A 19200-nucleotide genomic window follows, 5' to 3' on the forward strand; every position below is an offset into this window, starting at 1 on the left:
GGAGGCTATTGAATTGTTGCTCTACACTATATAACAGACCATGAACAGAGACTATTGAATTGTTGCTCTACACTATGTAACAGAGACCATGAACAGAGACTATTGAATTGTTGCTCTACACTATATAACAGTGACAATGAACGTAATAAACTTTGCTGCTCTATGGTTTCCATGGAAACAATAAGACAGATGTAGCGCCAGACTATCTACGTCCTTTAGAACACTACTGAGGTGTAGACTGAGGACTATATACACTAACATTTATCACTAGAAAAGAAATCCCTACTAACTAGTTAATATGGTCAATATCCCCGAGTCCTGACAAGTCTAACCTTTTGAGATTGAGACAACTGCCAGCTACAAAGAAAATCTAATTCATTCTGTATAAAAATAAAATCTAATTCAGTCTGTATAAAAGTAAAATAGAAATTGCCTGCAGTTGAGACACGTTTTACCTACTGATGTACCCTAATTGCAGAGGTTGAGATAATCAAGTTCTAGCGAGTTCAATCTCGCCGAGTCTATACAATCACTACAGATATACAAAGTTCATATGATAGATACACAGTTCCTACGGGGATACACACAGTACCATGGTAACTGTTACTAAGCAACAGTATAACATTTTAATCGATCCCCTTGTCAAGATGTCTGATGAAAAATGTAACAGAAAATGATTTAATTTTCACAATGAAGCTCCTCTTTAACAACAAGAAATGTGTTACCATGGCTACCAGTCATACAGACAAACTCTCTACAGAGAAGCTTACACAACAGTATAATGATTCTACGTGTTATATGGACAGGAAGTTTACAGAATTCTGGGAAGTATACAATTACGTCGTGATATCTTACATCATGCAGAGACCGCCTCTGAAAAGCGTGTGATACAAAAGAGAAAAAATACATAAATATGCATGTACCTAATTTAATGAATATTTAAATCTCTGTGTATGAAAAAAAAATACAACTCATGAATATGAATGAACCAAAGTATCTCTAAAGCATAAACATAAAAGTGAGTAAGATTTTTTTAAGATCATAGAAAATTGTGTTCTTGTATGTTGAATATTTTAAATACAATGGTAATTTGAAATATAAATATGATTTATTAAAGAGAATGAAGTTGATCATAAAAAATCTGACAACATGAATAATTATGGAGATATTTAAAGTCGTATACGAGTTGGAATGACCCAGACATTGTTACCCACTGTACCTTCTTTCTATCAAACAATAGAAGCTGTTTAAACAAAAAATGTTGCAAATACAATATTAGCCATGTAATAAATTAATGCTACAACAAATCTTTCTTAACTTTCTTAAAAATATGCTCAGTCAATAAAGCATGAAATAGAAGACTTAAAAGATTGACACAAAATGTAACTAATCATTAAGCACAAAAAAAAACAACGACCTTGAGCCAAAATTTTTCATGACCTTAACCCAGATTTTGTTTTGTCTTTAAACATGGAAGGCTGACAACACAACAATATGGCGGTAAATAGCTCTGTGTACGCAATTTAACCAAAAAAATATTTTGAAAAAGATAATAAACATTCCACACACAGATCTACACGGTAACTAAGGGACACAATGCACAGGGTTACGTGACCCCAAGGTCATGACCCCAGGGGTGAAAGGTCACCTACCATTGACCTACAGCTTTCCGCCATGTAATACTAAACAAAGAAGGACAAAAAGGAAATCAATTTACTTTGATTATTGAAATAAATCAAAATAACCAACAAATGAGGACAGAACAATGTGCTATGATTTGATTTCACCAATTCTAAAAGGGGGCTTTCCAATTGTATATTAATAAATCAATGCACATACAAATCAAATAGTTTCTTTGTTGTTATAAAGCAAATGATTTATTTACAGCAATAAATTCTGGAGAGGAGGAGAAGGGGTAAATTATGCTGTATGGATTCTGAGTGAGTTGGTCTTGATAGAAGTACACTGCTTTAAATCCTGTTATATATCATGGAGCATCATTGATCTGCTAGAAGCCAGGCTACGTTAGCCACAGAAAACAGAGTTATGGCTCTAAGGCAGTTAGTCTGTAATCCAACAGCTCCTATAGCAGGATATATAAGGAGATACTTCCTTGAGATATATGTAACTCAGGTTCTGCTACAAGCAGTCAGTTTGTCTAAAGACTTAATTCTTTTTGCAACAAATTATGTCTTATAACCTGATTTGTTAAGAATGAAATGAAATTATTTTTGAAAATTACCTCCCATTTCACTGAAAATTTAAATCTTAAACATTCACGTAAAAAAAGTTTGCTTATATTATGTCCTGAACTTCATGGTTATTAGGAATTATGAAATAAATTCTAATACAACATAAGCTCATTCAAAGAGGGGCAATAATGATGTTATCACCAGTCGGCTCAATAAGCTCATCCAAAGAGGGGCAATAATGATGTTATCACCAGTCCGCTCAATAAGCTCATCCAAAGAGGGGCAATAATGATGTTATCACCAGTCGGCTCAATAAACTCATTCAAAGAGGGGCAATAATGATGTTATCACCAGTCGGCTCAATAAGCTCATTTAAAGAGGGGCAATAATGATGTTATCACCAGTCGGCTCAATAAACTCATTTAAAGAGGGGCAATAATGATGTTATCACCAGTCGACTCAATAAGCTCATTCAAAGAGGGGCAATAATGATGTTATCACCAGTCAGCTCAATAAGCTCATTCAAAGAGGGGCAATAATGATGTTATCACCAGTCCGCTCAATAAGCTCATCCAAAGAGGGGCAATAATGATGTTATCACCAGTCGGCTCAATAAGCTCATTTAAAGAGGGGCAATAATGATGTTATCACCAGTCGGCTCAATAAGCTCATTCAGGGGGCAATATAGAGGTTTGAGAATTGATGCCATGTATTGCAATCTGACTGGTCCAACATTGGATCTGTAAAAGCTCCTACAGGGCTTGATTGACCAGGCTCTATACAGGTCCATTAGTAAGTCATTAGTCCTCCACTAATTAACCACTAATTAACGACCTACCTGTTGCTGGGAGCTGGCCGGGTTAACCAGGTTCTGACACGCCATCTGTATGGCCTGGTTAGCCCGGGCAAACTGGGACTGGTCCACCAGCCCGGGCCTTCCGGGCTCTGACGCTCCATCAGTGATGCCCACAAGGTAGGCTGCCTGTAATTTAAAGTAAAAACAAATGTCATTATTATTCATTCATCATACATATTAGGACGTTCTGGTGCTCCATCTCCTACACTCCATCAGCTATGTCACTCTTGACAGAATGTTGATGTAGAGTTTTGAGTCAGTTACTCTCTCTAGAATGTTTTGAGACAGTTCCTCTCTAACTCTTTTTCCTACTTAAAATTCTATGGTCTCAAAATAAGTTGTTTGTGCCATTTTGGAAAAAATAGCAACTCATAGAGGTCAATCCCTGAATACAAAAACTTTTGAGATTGTCCCTTACCTGTGAGGCGGCCTCAGTGAGTCCACAAACAGATGTTGAGAAGTTCCCCACGGAGTCACAGAAGTTCTCCAGGTCAACCTTCTTGGCGTGGTTCGTGATCCCAGTCATAGAGTCTCCCAACAGCTGCAGGACAGAAAGAGGGGCCAGTTAGTTAATCCAGTAATTAATTAATTAACTGATCCAGATATTAACTAACCATTCAAAATATTATTAAATCTGAAGCAGTACAACAGGTTAATGTCAGTATAATTCTTAATGAGTGATATACAGTTGGCTTAATGGTTCATCAAACACACTATAAATATATATATTCACTGGTCAACATTAAGGAGATAAATATCATCAATATAAAGCAAAATATTACATACATATTACATTTTCATATTGAAAACAATACCATTGTAACCAAGAAGAAGGGAGTTGTAAACAGAATACATTTACCGGTACATGGAGTGGGCACAGACATGCGGAGGGACCAAGCTCAGGGCCAGAGAATCTAGACTCGTTCACTTCTGATCTCAGTCTCACATTTACAAAAGTGGAGATGTGAGATTTAGTTACAAAAGAAATATGAGAAAAAAGAGATTGAGACAAAAAGTGAGCTCGTCAAAGTTTTATGGCCACAGAGCCATCATCTGACAAATCATCGACTACCTCTATCTATTTGGAGGTCCGTGTTGCTCTGCTTTGAATTTGTATTTCGTTTTATGGATTTTTGAGATGGTTGACGGTTTGTTACTGTCATTTTTCAAACATTGACATTAAGGCCAATTCTCTGATTGACAGTTAGGCTTATTAGGGGACCATCATATAGTATTTGAGAAGACACTGTTGTAATGAGTTTTCAGGCTTGAACATGCAACAAACAACAAAACAACACACAACATAATGTTGACAGACAACAGACAGGGGGGGGGGGGGGTTAATGTTTACACACATACATGCTTTCTCTATATCGTGTTCTGGGACTGTACATTGGGGAAGAAATCTCTTCTGTTCATTTTTACATGCTTAGCAAATTGAAGTAAAATTATATTGTGATAATATTAGTATTCTGGTTATCACAAATGACAAGTAATACTATAAAATCAAATTTGTCATGAATTCACAAAGCCTTGGAACCTCAGATCCTTCGTGAATCAAGATTCTAAAGATATTTTGTTCTCTGTCTAAAATGAAACCGACAACATATTTCATTTATTTTTCCAGAACAAACAATCTAGAACTTGAAAGATGATAGCTGCACTGTTAATTCTCTCTGTATATCACATGTATGCTGTCAAACTTAGCTAGTACTTATTACAGATAGAAGAGAGAAATATGCAATAAGTGTAATATACAGTTTTTCCAGGTACATTTGACAGTAACTAGCTTGGCTATTTTCTACTTATCTAATTAATGAATAAATACAAGATTATTTTTACCATTTTGACATTTGTACATGTATGCATATAGCACTAGCCATTTTATTTTTATCAAAACATAGCATAGAAGTCATTATCTCCTCAATTTTTTTTTGGAGGGGGGGTATTAATCAATTAATTGGTGGGGGTGGGGGGGAGGGGGTCATAAATTTTCTCAACAACAAAGGCTGACATAAAAAAAAATGACAACAAACATGCAACTGATGATGAAATTGACAGAGACAAAGTGGATAAGTCGGTATTTTTTTCCTCTGAAGCAGAGCACCCGACTTATCGTCTTGTTCGACTTGTCGTAGGCTCGTAGTCAGAAATTTTTTAAAAATAGCATTAAAAATCTTGGTTTTTATCATCTTGCGTTGGCTGTGTGATTGAAAATTACGTTGTTGAATTCACTGTTCATCTTTAATAATTATCATTTTCACTCATCTGTCAACACTTAAATACATAATAATAACAACAGTTATTAAAAAATGTTACATTGTCTTTAATCAATTAAAAGTTTTACCGTTCCGTTTTTATGAACACATCGTCACATGGTTCTATGTATCACTAGTAGGAAGATAACATTGCGCAGTAAAATTGAAACCAAGTTTGAATGGAAGAAAATATTGCAGTAGGTCCGGGGATGTTTTTTTAAATTTAATTATTTTATTTGTAAAGAGTTGTTAGTGGAAAGTATAAATCAGAAATATTTTATGGTCAAATTCAATCTTAAAATACGTAATCAGCAATTATCAATACTACTGTTTATACAATAGGCTGACAACGGTTGTGTTAATAATCTTGCCCTAAGGCCGAGATCTTTACGGCAATTTCACTCCCTGTGTATATAAAGAGTACCGTTATAAGAGTGATTATAGTTCATTGATTAATTATTGTCCAATACTTTGATTATTGTTAGATAATTTTTTTTTAGGAAACGTATGTATGTCGTATATCGTCATTATCAAGTCGTACAAATGATCGATCTATTTCTAACAGTGTCTATGTAAGCAATAGCATGTAACTGCATTACTGGATACAAAGTAAACAAGTTTCATCAAATCATAGTAATTGCTAAGCTTTCTGCACTTGAGATCCCCCTTTGAAGTCCGACACGAGACAGGTGCATGCCTATGACACCGGAAATTGTTAAACAAACATTGACCACGCGCCGAATACACTGTATCTGTCTGAGGGCGTTATCACACTCCTTCTGCCCTTGGTTATATAAACTACATACACATTGGAGGGTGTTCCTGACCTGTATCTGTCTAAGGGCATTATCACACTCCTTCTGCCCTTGGTTATATAAACTACATACACATTGGAGGGTGTTACTGACCTGTATCTGTCTGAGGGCGTTATCACACTCCTTCTGCCCTTGGTTATATAAACTACATACACATTGGAGGGTGTTACTGACCTGTATCTGTCTGAGGGCATTATCACACTCCTTCTGCCCTTGGTTATATAAACTACATACATATTGAAGGGTGTTACTGACCTGTATCTGTCTGAGGGCGTTATCACACTCCTTCTGCCCTTGGTTATATAAACTACATACACATTGGAGGGTGTTACTGACCTGTATCTGTCTGAGGGCGTTATCACACTCCTTCTGCCCTTGGTTATATAAACTACATACACATTGGAGGGTGTTACTGACCTGTATCTGTCTGAGGGCGTTATCACACTCCTTCTGCCCTTGGTTATATAAACTACATACACATTGGAGGGTGTTACTGACCTGTATCTGTCTGAGGGCGTTATCACACTCCTTCTGTCCTTGGTTATATAAACTACATACACATTGGAGGGTGTTACTGACCTGTATCTGTCTGAGGGCGTTATCACACTCCTTCTGCCCTTGGTTATATAAACTACATACACATTGGAGGGTGTTACTGACCTGTATCTGTCTGAGGGCGTTATCACACTCCTTCTGCCCTTGGTTATATAAACTACATACACACATTGGAGGGTGTTACTGACCTGTATCTGTCTGAGGGCGTTATCACACTCCTTCTGCCCTTGGTTATATAAACTACATACACATTGGAGGGTGTTACTGACCTGTATCTGTCTGAGGGCGTTATCACACTCCTTCTGCCCTTGGTTATATAAACTACATACACATTGGATGGTGTTACTGACCTGTATCTGTCTGAGGGCGTTATCACACTCCTTCTGCCCTTGGTTATATATAAACTACATACACATTGGAGGGTGTTACTGACCTGTATCTGTCTGAGGACGTTATCACACTCCTTCTGCCCTTGGTTATATATAAACTACATACACATTGGAGGGTGTTACTGACCTGTATCTGTCTCAGGGCGTTATCACACTCCTTCTGCCCTTGGTTATATATAAACTACATACACATTGGAGGGTGTTACTGACCTGTATCTGTCTGAGGGCGTTATCACACTCCTTCTGCCCTTGGTTATATATATATACTACATACACATTGGAGGGTGTTACTGACCTGTATCTGTCTGAGGGCGTTATCACACTCCTTCTGCCCTGGAGCCGACACAGTACAGACGTTGATCAGCTGATTAATGCTCTCCGTCACCGCTCTATCAGACAAAATGTAGTAAAAGTTTAAAATATAAAACATTGAAATTGAAACAAAACCCCTAAAATCCTTACTCAATTTAATTATTTCATGCTTTACAAAACTACACATAATTATTGACTCCGGGGCTATAAACTTAACAAAAGTTAAAGATAAAACTCAAGCACATTAAGGATTAGACTATGTAGAGTAACTCAATGTAATATTGGATTATATAAACTTAAGGTAATATTTTAGTGCCTACCTGGCGGCCTGCGAGAGTAGATTCTTGGTGTTGGGAGCGTTTGGATCGGCCGACACAGACTTGGCGGCCAGCAGCAGTTTACTTGAAACCATGGAGACGTTCTTCAGTCCGCCCACAATCTGGTTCTGTGTGTCTCCATCCTTGGACAGACCTGGAAACCAACCAATCAAAATCAATCACAGGTACCTACATTCTACAGTAATGTCACACCTTCAACCTCGCGTCTGTTTTGATCAAACCTTAAACTTTTAGTATCGGATTTTGTTGGAATCTCGCTCTCACTGACCTGCCATGGTGAGTCCAGATTTGATGAACTCTGAGTAAGACGAGCTGTACTCGCGAGATGACTCAGCGAGTTGTTTAGGTGTGCCACGAGATGCGGTGACGATGTCACTGGCGGCCTGGTTGAGATTGACAGCGGCGTTGTTGATCTCGATCTGGATCTCCTGGAACGTGCGGTCTGTGCTCGGGTACTACAATGTACAGGAACGAAAAATTAAATCAATTCCTAATAATGATGCAAAGATGAAGTAAATTTGTTTAAAAGATTACTTTTTATGAGATAAGGATTTCTATGCATATGTGAAGTAATTTAATTCTGAAAGAATGAGAACTATTTCTGTGAAAAAGGTGATTTTTCATGAGCCAAGTTATAATTTGAGATGAAGTTTGTTTACTGTTGACATAAGGTTGCCTATTCGTCAATTTATAAGACAGATGTAACTATCTCGGTGGATGCCATTTGACTCTTTATCTACTTATTCTGAGATCAAATCTGCTTCCGACATAAATTTTGTCTATTTCTGAGATAGACTTTGTCTGCGGAACAGACAGATCTGCGTACCTTGGTGGACGCCAGCTCCTGGCTCGAGTCTGTGATCTGTCTGATGGCGTTATCCACGTCTCTCTGTCCGGGAAGGGCGTTCACACAGTTGTTGAGCGCACTCGACACAGCCTTGGCCACCTGGTTAAGTCGAGCCTGGTTCTCAGGGTTTTCTGGGTCGTTCATGGCTCGCTTCGTCTCCTCCAGTAGATGCGTCGACTTGTCGATGACGTCACGGGCGCTGTCGATCACTTGCCGTCTGACCTCGATGTCTTCTGAGGTTGAGGCGACACCGCGCGTGGCTTCTGTCAACACACGGAGGGCGTTCGCGGTGTCCCTGGCTGCTACACCCACGTAATTCTCATTGCCCTAAAAAATCACCAAATAGTGGAAATATATTATATAGATAAATATATAGATAAATAAAATCCAATTCCCTGAGAAATGACCACAGGGAGGAATGTGTGAAGAAAAGCCACAACAGAATGAAATCATGTCATATATATATATTATACTGTTCACTCCGTTTTTTCTCATATCAAAAAAATTTAAAAATGGGAGTAAACACGTTACTTTTTCATTTGCATCAGTCATCTTGTTTCAACTTTTGCGTCTTATATTTTAAGTGATGTCTTATATTTTTTTTTACATAGATTATCAATTACCAGAATATATGAAATGCTCTATATATTCTACAAAATTTCTGTCTCCATTATACATTTATCTGTGTTTACCTGTGAGGCAGCCGTCAGTAGCTGAGCCATCGCCGATCCCACGTTCTTAGAGGTGGAGCCAAGTTTCATGGCCAACGCCTCCACCTGAAATACGTAACAGTATCATGTATCGACTCCATTCCACCATATTACAATAGAAAGCCATGATACAATATCAAATCTCCCATTTATATAATAATCAAAAAATATCTGACAGTTTACACCCTTTACTTACTTTTTTAGTAATGATCTTATTCACTATACACATGATACTATCATTAAATATTCATGACCTTTAACCCCTGGCCTGAATATAATATGAATGATCCACTTTACTTTGCATATAATCTTATTAACAAATGCTCTATGTATACACATGCTACTATCATTGAGTATTCATGACCTTTAACCCTTGACCTGACTATATAATCACCATAACATTTTCCTCTTGGCCTTACCGTTTCACCGGGTAGTGGCACAAGGTTACCGCTGTCAGCGGCTCTGCGGTCCTCCTCCAGCTCGCGGTCGAGTTCGGTCAGCTGATCAAGCGCGGCGTCAACCTCCAGTGAGATACACATCTCCTCTGCCTTCCCTGAGGCCGTTCTCAGCTCGGCGAACGCGGTGGTCATCGTCTTTACTGCCTGGTTCATGTTCATGCTCGCCGCTCGGTCTCCAACCGTTGGGGCTGCGGCGTTTGCAGCGGATACCAGCTGACTGGCAGGCTGTCAGAAGAAATGTGGTCAGTGAACCGAGAAACTAGTGTCTATTATAATAGCTATGCTTATCATATTATTTTGATAAAATAAGTTAAATATAGCACAGAAAACTTAGTTTTAAGACATTTTCCTTTCTCCCCATAACACTGCAGTGAGATTTTACAGACATTGTACTATCAATGTTTGATTTTTTTCTTGCCAAATGGTCTCCCTTACAATTTGTACTTTATACCTGTATAAATTCCTTGCTAGCATTGATCAGTTGTAGCTGGGCTGTAGCGCTGTCCTGGTTTGTCTCAGATCCCCGGAATCCTTGGATCAACAGAGGCAGCTGTTCATTCATGATCTGTAGAAGTAGAACAACACGTGAACACACTATCATTCTCTCAGCCAATCATTAACAGTATTTGTGAAGGACATGATACCATCCTTCCAGCCAATAAAATAGTGTTATAGAGCAAAACATGGAAGACACAGTACAATATTCTCAGATAGTACTCTAATAATACTTTCATACTTAAGAGGAACAAAGATAAGGCAATAAAAGAAACAGCTGAGGATTTGATCCAGGGACTGGACATAAACTAGGACCCAGATATGTATTAAGCGTTTCCACCTTCGTGCAAGTTAAGTTGAGATGAATCCATACCTGACACTGTTGAGTCATGCAGTTGATGTTCCGAGGTTTTGTTGGTGTTGGATTTGTTAGCGTTCTTTGAGGCGTTAATCAGCTGTGTGGTGGCTGAGGCGGTGCGACGCGCGGCGTTCTACAAAACATAGATATAATCTCTTACAGTCCTATCACATGATAAAGTACGATTGTAATATATCAAAATTACAATCCAATTACATTTCAAAGCATGGTTGTAACCACAATACACCTAAATGACTCAAGTAAAGTCTCATTACAAAACATGGTTGTAATATCAAGCCATCATGTCGTATATCATTTATTGCAATTAAATTACAGGTTCTAGAGATAATTGAATGACACTTAATGACTCTCTGACCTCTAGCCTCCTGATGAGTTTCTTTTTGAGGGCGTTGCTGGCAGCGATATTTGTGGCAGCCCGGAGATCCTCTGCAGCGCCTCGTAGTCTCTTCTGCTGCTCCGAGTCATTCGGACTCGACGCACAGCCCTGTAATATTAGAATATAACACTTTACTGAAATTGATTGAACATGATATAGCTGTCAACTGTGATATACAACTCTGTATCAAATATAACATTTGACTTTACAAATGTTAAACATGATATTGCATTCTACAGTTTCAGCTGCTTTACCTTTATCATCATATGTTCTGCGGCCTACAAATGTCTACATAACCAGACACACAGCATACTAGTACTATTACACTTCCCATCTCATTGTTCAATGCACACAACTTTTCCTCACCTTGGCAGCTTCCACCATGTTCGCGGTGGCATCAGCGAGTTGTCTGGCGGTGGCCAGGAGCCGCTTCTGCATGTCCGAGTCAGAGTGGCCCTCGGCTTCTCCCCTGATGGCCCCAACCAATGAAAAGGTCGCCTGAAAACAACAGATATCAAGGTCAAAAATCATAAACAAGTAAATATATCAAAACAGTCAACAGTGTTAAATTTCTGAGCCATGTAGGTGCTAACCCAATCTAGCATTGACTTTTATAGAATTGAACTTATGAGAGAGGTGCGAGATATTTGTGAGATTACCTGAGCTAGCTGCCTCGCCTGTCTCACCATCTCGTGGGCATCACACACACTACTGAACAGTCTGTCCGTCACAGTCAGGATCGTGTCCACGGCATCCTCGTGGGACTCCCCAGCCTGTATATCAAAAACATACATTTATTACCTCACAGCACAGAAGAGTTCACGATCCCAGTATCATTACACGCTCAATGATTTGTATCAAAATGTCCTTAAAATGTGTTTGTCATTATAACCAAAAATTCAGTGTAATAATTTCTTCATTTTTCTTAATATTGTGTAACAGGCCTATGAGAGAGAGAGAGAGAGAGAGAGAGAGAGAGAGAGAGAGAGAAAGAGAGAGAGAGAGAGAGTAAAAAGCTTCAGAAAAAGAAAACAGTGACTATCCCACTTACCGCTGTCGACCCTGCCCCCTTCTTGATGTGCTATAGCAGGTCGTTAAGAGCCTGAGTAACCGCAGTGGCTGCGGTGCCTAGGTCGGCCAGAAGCTTGTCGTCGCGGCAGGACTGCTGGGCTGCCTCCACGATTCCCTCCACAGAGTGAGCCACACCTTTTGCGGCGTCTATCAGCTGTTCCTGACAGGCCGGGCTACTGATGGTCGGAGCAACTACCTACAACATACATAGTGACACAATAGAAAACGGTGTTAGTACCAACAAGCAGATATCGATGTTATCCTATGAGGTTATCATTCAAACCAATAGGACTTATTGTAACAAATGGATTAATCCAACCAATAGTACTTATTGTAACAAATGGATTAATCCAACCAATAGTACTTATTGTAACAAATGGATTAATTCAACCAATAGGACTTATTGTAACAAATGGATTAATTCAACCAATAGGACTTATTGTAACAAATTGATTAATTCAACCAATAGGACTTATTGTAACAAATTGATTAATTCAACCAATAGGACTTATTGTAACAAATGGATTAATTCAACCAATAGGACTTATTGTAACAAATGGATTAATTCAACCAATAGGACTTATTGTAACAAATTGATTAATTCAACCAATAGGACTTATTGTAACAAATGGATTAATTCAGCCAATAGTAGCCACCACCTACACCACAATGGAAGACAGTATTGGCACTTGACACACAGAATCAATAAAAATCCAAGGTCCCAACAAATAGAATGATTTCCATCCTACTGGATCAATCCTACCCAATACGATCAATCCTGCCCAATACGATCAATCTCAGCCTATAGGACCAATCTCAGCCTATAGAATCTATCCCACCCAATTTGATCAATCCCAACTCAAGGGATCGGCCGCATTCTTTTGGGTAATTCTAACCTATTAGATCATTTTCAGAAGAATTTGTCAAGCAAAGGGATTAGTCTCAACCTAATGAATCAGTCCCAAAAAATCAGATCCAAACAAATGGGTTAGTCCAACCAATAAGTAACAATCACAAAGAATTCAATAGCCCAACCAGTAAGTATCAATCATAAAGAATTCAATAGTCCAACCAATAAGTATCAATCATAGAGAATTCAATAGTCCAACCAATAAGTATCAATCATAAAGAATTCAATAGTCCAACCAATAAGTATCAATCATAAAGAGTTCAATAGTCCAACCAATAAGTATCAATCATAGAGAATTCAATAGTCCAACCAATATCAATCATAAAGAATTCAATAGTCCAACCAATAAGTATCAATCATAAAGAATTCAATAGCCCAACCAATAAGTATCAATCATAAAGAATTCAATAGTCCAACCAATAAGTATCAATCATAAAGAGTTCAATAGTCCAACCAATAAGTATCAATCATAAAGAATTCAATAGTCCAACCAATATCAATCATAAAGAATTCAATAGTCCAACCAATAAGTATCAATCATAAAGAATTCAGTAGTCCAACCAATAAGTATCAATCATAAAGAATTCAGATGAAAAAATTTATATTATCTACTTTGTTTTACAATATTTATAGTTTGATTGCAGCACAAATTTCAACTCTGATATTCAATCTTTAAAACAAATTTCATAGAAATTAAATGCAAACTAACAGCAAACTAAGGTTATTCAAATAAAATTGTGCTACCAGTCAGCATAGCACTCTATCGATCGAGCTAAAGGGTTAACCCGCTAGCCAGAGCTAGTAGGAATGCCATATACCTGACTCTACTCATTGTTCCCCTCCAAGGAAAGAGGCGTCCCGACTCTCCTGGAGTGCCAATGCCTGTGGAGCAAAGTTCTGGAAACAATCTCTCTCACCGCCAGAGAATACCCAGGTCCCAACGTGGGCGCCAAATGCAACGGGATGGGAGAAATAATGACGGACCAGACCGGGTTTCAAAACCCAGGCCCCCTAAATCTCTAGTCAGGTGCTCTACCAACTGAGCTATCTGGCGCCGGTATTCGAACTGGTCTGACCGTCACATTCCTCCCACCTTTAATGATCTTCGTCCCCGAAGAACACCCCTGGCTCTTCCCCTGGCAGGAGCTCACCTGTCAGTTCCAGGGGTTGGTCACGGCACCAAATGTAACGGGATGGGAGAAATGATGAAGGACCAGACCGGGATTCGAACCCGGGCCCCCTGAATTTATAGCCAGGTGCTCTACCAACTGAGCTATCTGGCGCCGGTATTCGAACCAGTCTGACCGTCACATAATGCCCCAACGTTGGCGCCAAATGTAACAGAGACACTTATTGCCTCTGCTGGGGTTTGAACCTAGGTCCTCTGGCACACCAGTCCAGCACTCTACCGATCGATCTAAAGGGTTAACCCGCTAGCCAGAGCTAGAAGGAATGCCATATACCTGACTCTACCACAAGTCGTACATAAAATTTGTAAAAAATTGTGTTATTTTAACAATATATAAAAAAGTAATCAACTAATTGACTTGAAAATCCACAGGGTTTGTCCTTTTACCATGCCAAATAAGTGTACGAAGTTTGATAAATATCCGTGCAAGAATTTTCTTTTCAACTTGTTTCCAATCTGAACACACGCACAGCAGCGATGCTATATCCCCTTCGCAAAAAGTTGCGCGAGGGGATAATAACAAACATTCAAACACACATTAAGCTATTAACTCTATTAACTCACCGTAACGTTGTTCTGTCACGCTACTTTTGCTCTGGGTGATTGATAACTCTTACTCAAAAATTTCGATTGATAAATCATATACAAAGTTGATTATGACATTGATTTAATGAAATAATAATTTGTGATAGTATTAATGGTTTGGAAAGACACATGCATTTTTTATTTGTTATTTTACAGAAGTGTGCAATCTATGATCAATATTCTTAGTTTTGAACGAATTTTGTCATTATGTATGCCCCCTCCTTTACATTGGTTACCTGTACATAAAGCAGGTTGTATGTATTATTCTATGTTACCTGTACATATAGCAGGTTGTATGTATAATTCTATGTTACCTGTACATATAGCAGATTGAATGTGTAATTTTAAGTTACCTGTATGTATAGCAGATTGTATGTATAATTCTAAGTTACTTGTACGTAAAGCAGGTTGTATGTATAATTCTACGTTACCTGTACGTATAGCAGATTGTATGTATAATTCTAAGTTACCTGTCCGTAAAGCAGATTTTATGTATAATTTTATGTTACCTGTACGTATAGAAGGTTGATGTATGTATAATTCTAAGTTACCTGTATGTATAGCAGGTTGAGTTGTACAGGGTCACGCTGGTCAACGTTTTGGTCGGGGAAAAAGAACTTCCTCCTCAGCAGTAGTGTGTTCACGTCCAACACCCCCTGTTCCCTCAGGGTCAGTGAATGGTCCAACCACTCCACTGAAAAATCGTCCAATCAAAACTCATTTACAAAACATCCAATCAAAACTCATTTACAAAACATCCAATCAACACTCATATAAAACAAAATGCAAAATGTCAGAACTTTTAAATATGTATATCTATTTTAATCTTAATTTCATCAACTACCTCAATAAAAAATCATTTGATCAAAACTTTATGAAAATGTCCAATCAAAACGCATCAATGAGAGGAGCCTACATTCGTCGTCAGTGTGGAGTTTCTTTCTCATCTCGTCGAGTTTCTTCTGGGCCTTGGCGATAGACCTCGGCGGAGAGTCAGCGTCTTCTCTTTCTTGTCGTTGGTCATCTCGCGGACCAGGGAGTATTCCTCATGGTTAGAGATACCTGGAGAATAATACATGTACAACAATACAGAAAATATGTTGATAGGTGTTGCTGTATGTTGCTAACACTTACCCATCTTGGTACAAATTGTGTTGCCCTACTGTGTGGCTGTCATTCACCTTACTTAAGTGTTTGTGTTGCTACATGTTGCGTGTGTTGCTATTTGGTGCTGTATGTGCTAACATCTGTCCATCAAAAATTAACCCCCACCAAATTAAATGATTCCACATTACCTATCTTGATATTGATGGTGACCATCAGTTGCCCCACTGTGTAGCTGTCATCCAACTGTAACTCTGTGTTTCTGTGTGTTGAGAGTTACAGTGTGTTGCTATATGCCGTGTGTTGCTGTATGTTACTTTAAGTTGCTATATGTTGCTCATACTTACCCGTCTTGGTACAGATGGTGACCATCAGCTGCCCCACTATAACTTCTTTCTTTGTGTGTTGCTATGAGTTGCTGTATGTTGCTGTGTGTTACTTTATGTTGCTGTATGTTGCTTAGACTTACCCATCTTGGTACAGATGGTGACCATGTGACAATGTTTTTTACTGTAAATGTCTTTCCTGTTCCAGTTTGGTCTGTTATCAAGATATTGTGATCATTTTCCGCAATGTTTACACATTTTTCCTTGTCGCTGTCTATTTTCGCGGGTTCTTACGATTTCTCTGGATTCGAAACATCTCTGACTTTATTTGGAGAGCCGCCGCTAGGCGTCGCGTTGCTCGATGCAAACTTCCGTTGCTTCGATGAGGAATGGTATCGAGGACGTTTCAGGTCACTGGGTGGTTAAAACGGCATGTATACTTATATAAAGTATAGGGAGAAGTCATCGGATCATTTTGTGACCTAGTTCTCGCCACAAACCGGTAGACAAAGGGTATAAATTGTTGAAAATAAACTGTGAATTGAGCCCCCCCCCCCCCCCCCCTGAATTCTAAGATGGAGTGTCGTTCCTTTACTTTTTTTTATATACTAGTATATATGTAACGTCCCTGATATGATACACATTTTTTAAAACGACGATAAAGGGCGATTTTAACGGCGGATTTTATTTTATTTCGATACCATAGAACATATATTGAATGACCATTTATGTATATTTTTTTATTCGGGAATAAATTGTTATAAATTTCAGTGTCTGACAACCTAGCCCCTATTACAAGCTTATGAAAACAAGAGGCCTATGGGTCACATCGCTCACCTGAACAACAGTTCCTTGTAACATTTTATTTCGTGGCATATGCTAGCTGCAATAATGTAGCCCTCTCCTGATTTTTTTTTTTTTTTTTTTTTGGGGAGAGGGCTACAACTCCATAGGATCTCCGTAATGGTGCAAGTGCGGGAGTGATTCACTCCCGCAACGATTTCGTCTCAAATCGTTTATAGATGACAATAACATTTGCATTTCTTACCTGAACTCTAACGTTGTAGATGTCTATGGCATAAATTAATCCAAAAATATCAAGTATAGTCCATATTTGGCATATATCGGTTATTTTTTGTGTATGTCAACAACGAAAGTTGAATTTGTCCGCCATGTTTACTGACCTTGACCGGTTTTATTTTGGGACAGCCAATGAGAATTCAGGAGCGGATCTTTAACTGAATATAGGATTTCCCCTATTTTAAACATAATTAACGCGGTAAATATGAATTTTCCATCATATACCATTTCCTTAAATGATGTTTTAGTGATATAACGAGGTAAGATCGATTATTTACACTGACATTCACGTTATCAAGCCCATCAAAACTCCAAGCGTACATCCCATAAAATCACGCGAGAACTGTCATGGCTGCTGAAAAAGACGACTGGTAAACATGCTGATGTGTTTTATCTGGTTTTGATTTATATACGGTTAATTTGTTCAACCTGAATTAAAAAAATCATTTTATCTAAAAGAAGTCAAATATAAAATCGATCTTTTCAGACCGAAGTCAGCCGCATTAAAAAAATAATTTTGCACCATTACGGAGATCCTGTGGAATTGTAGCCCTCTCCAGTAAACATCAGATATAAAAAATCGGAGAGGGCTACATTATTGCAGCTAGGCATATGCTATTTCTATTTTAAACTTTCAATCCTTTTTGGGCCACAGTATTGTTCTGTGGATTTTGGTTAGCTTTAACAAATTAAAATCTACACTATCTTAGGATGCTTGCTTAGTAATCTCACAAACTGTAGATTATTTATTTCTCATGAAGAAAATTTTAAACATTTTTCCTAAAATATATTTCTATGTTAAACTTTGAACCTCTTTTGGGGCCCCAGTATTAGTAATTAGTATCAGTATTAGTCCGTTGGTCATGCCTTTATTGATTACATTATTTAAGGAAGCCTGCAAAGTAATCTCACAAATTGAAGCATTACAGTTCTTCAGAAGAAGATTTTTAAAGATATACGTTAAACATTGAACCCCGCCTCAGACCCCAATTTTTTCACTGTATAAACAAGCTTCTGAGTAAATATTGGCATTTCTGGTGCAGTGGTTCTTGAGAAGAAGATTTAAACGATTTTTACAATTTAGAATCTTCACTGTAAAAACAGGCTTTGGTGTAAATATTGGCGTTTCTGGTGCAGTGGTTTTTGAGAAGACAATTTTTAACATTTTCCTATGTATTTCTATGCCAAACTTTGAACCCCGCCTTGGGCCTCAGCTTTGGTCTGAGGGTCACAATTTTAAGAATTTTGAATCTTCACTATATTAACAACTTTTGAGTAAATATGGGTATTTCTGGTGCAGTGGTTCTTGAGAAGAAAATTCTTAAACATTTTTCCTATGTATTTCTAAATCAAAATTTGAACCCCGTCTGAGGCCCCAGTTTTGGTCCGAACGTCATGATTTTTACATTTTAGAATCTTTTCTATAGAAACTATTTTTGGTGTAAATTTTGGCATTTCTGTTGTTGTGGTTCTCAATAGATTTTTAAACATTATTTTTTCTACGAATTTCTATGTTAAACTTTGAACCACGACTGAAGCCCCAGTTTAGGTCTGAGGGTCATGATTTTTATAATTTAGAATCTTCACTATATAAGCAAGCTTTTGTGTGAATTTTGGCATTTCTGGTTCAGTTCTTGAGAAGAAGATTTTAAAGACACACACCCTATACTCACTGTTTCTCAATTATCTTCCTTTGGAAAAGGGCTGCTCCCTTTATTTTCATAATTTAAAATCCCCTTCCCATAAGAAGTGTGGTTAAATTTGGCCCAGTGGTGTTAGAGAAAAATGTAAAAAGTTTACAGACGGACGGACGCCGGACCACAGGCGATCAGTAAAGCTCCCTCGAACCTTTTGTTCAGGTGAGCTAAAAAACTACAGTATAATAACAGTGTTTATACTACTGCTTAAAGATGAACCAAGCTGCCATAATAAAATATTTGCATATCCATTGTTCT

General features: G+C 38.1%; 2 protein-coding genes across 2 annotated transcripts in view; both read right to left on the minus strand.

Moving 5' to 3' along the window:
- The window catches only part of LOC105331973 (talin-1), a 48429-nt gene extending 36745 nt beyond the window's left edge, over positions 1-11684 (minus strand). Inside the window, exons 1-13 of the mRNA XM_066078961.1 lie at positions 11640-11684; positions 11347-11478; positions 10960-11088; positions 10606-10716; positions 10182-10295; positions 9692-9955; positions 9255-9338; positions 8542-8889; positions 7984-8170; positions 7698-7848; positions 7361-7454; positions 3467-3604; positions 3031-3174 (exon numbers count right to left, since the gene is read on the minus strand). Coding sequence (XP_065935033.1) covers positions 3031-3174; positions 3467-3604; positions 7361-7454; positions 7698-7848; positions 7984-8170; positions 8542-8889; positions 9255-9338; positions 9692-9955; positions 10182-10295; positions 10606-10716; positions 10960-11088; positions 11347-11478; positions 11640-11669 — 1926 coding nt within the window. The 5' untranslated portion in view covers positions 11670-11684. The remainder of the gene's footprint in view (positions 1-3030; positions 3175-3466; positions 3605-7360; positions 7455-7697; positions 7849-7983; positions 8171-8541; positions 8890-9254; positions 9339-9691; positions 9956-10181; positions 10296-10605; positions 10717-10959; positions 11089-11346; positions 11479-11639) is intronic.
- Positions 11685-12036: 352 nt separating this feature from the next.
- LOC136274400 (talin-like) lies at positions 12037-16456 on the minus strand. The gene is made up of 4 exons (XM_066081074.1): positions 16187-16456; positions 15652-15797; positions 15287-15429; positions 12037-12247 (listed from the first exon to the last, which is right to left on the minus strand). The coding sequence occupies exons 2-4, from the start codon at positions 15680-15682 to the stop codon at positions 12062-12064; spliced, it is 360 nt and encodes a 119-aa protein (XP_065937146.1). The 5' UTR covers positions 15683-15797; positions 16187-16456; the 3' UTR covers positions 12037-12061.
- Between the last annotated feature and the right edge of the window lie 2744 nt (positions 16457-19200).

Source organism: Magallana gigas, chromosome 1 (genome assembly GCF_963853765.1).
Source record: "Magallana gigas chromosome 1, xbMagGiga1.1, whole genome shotgun sequence".
NCBI lineage: Eukaryota > Metazoa > Mollusca > Bivalvia > Ostreida > Ostreidae > Magallana > Magallana gigas.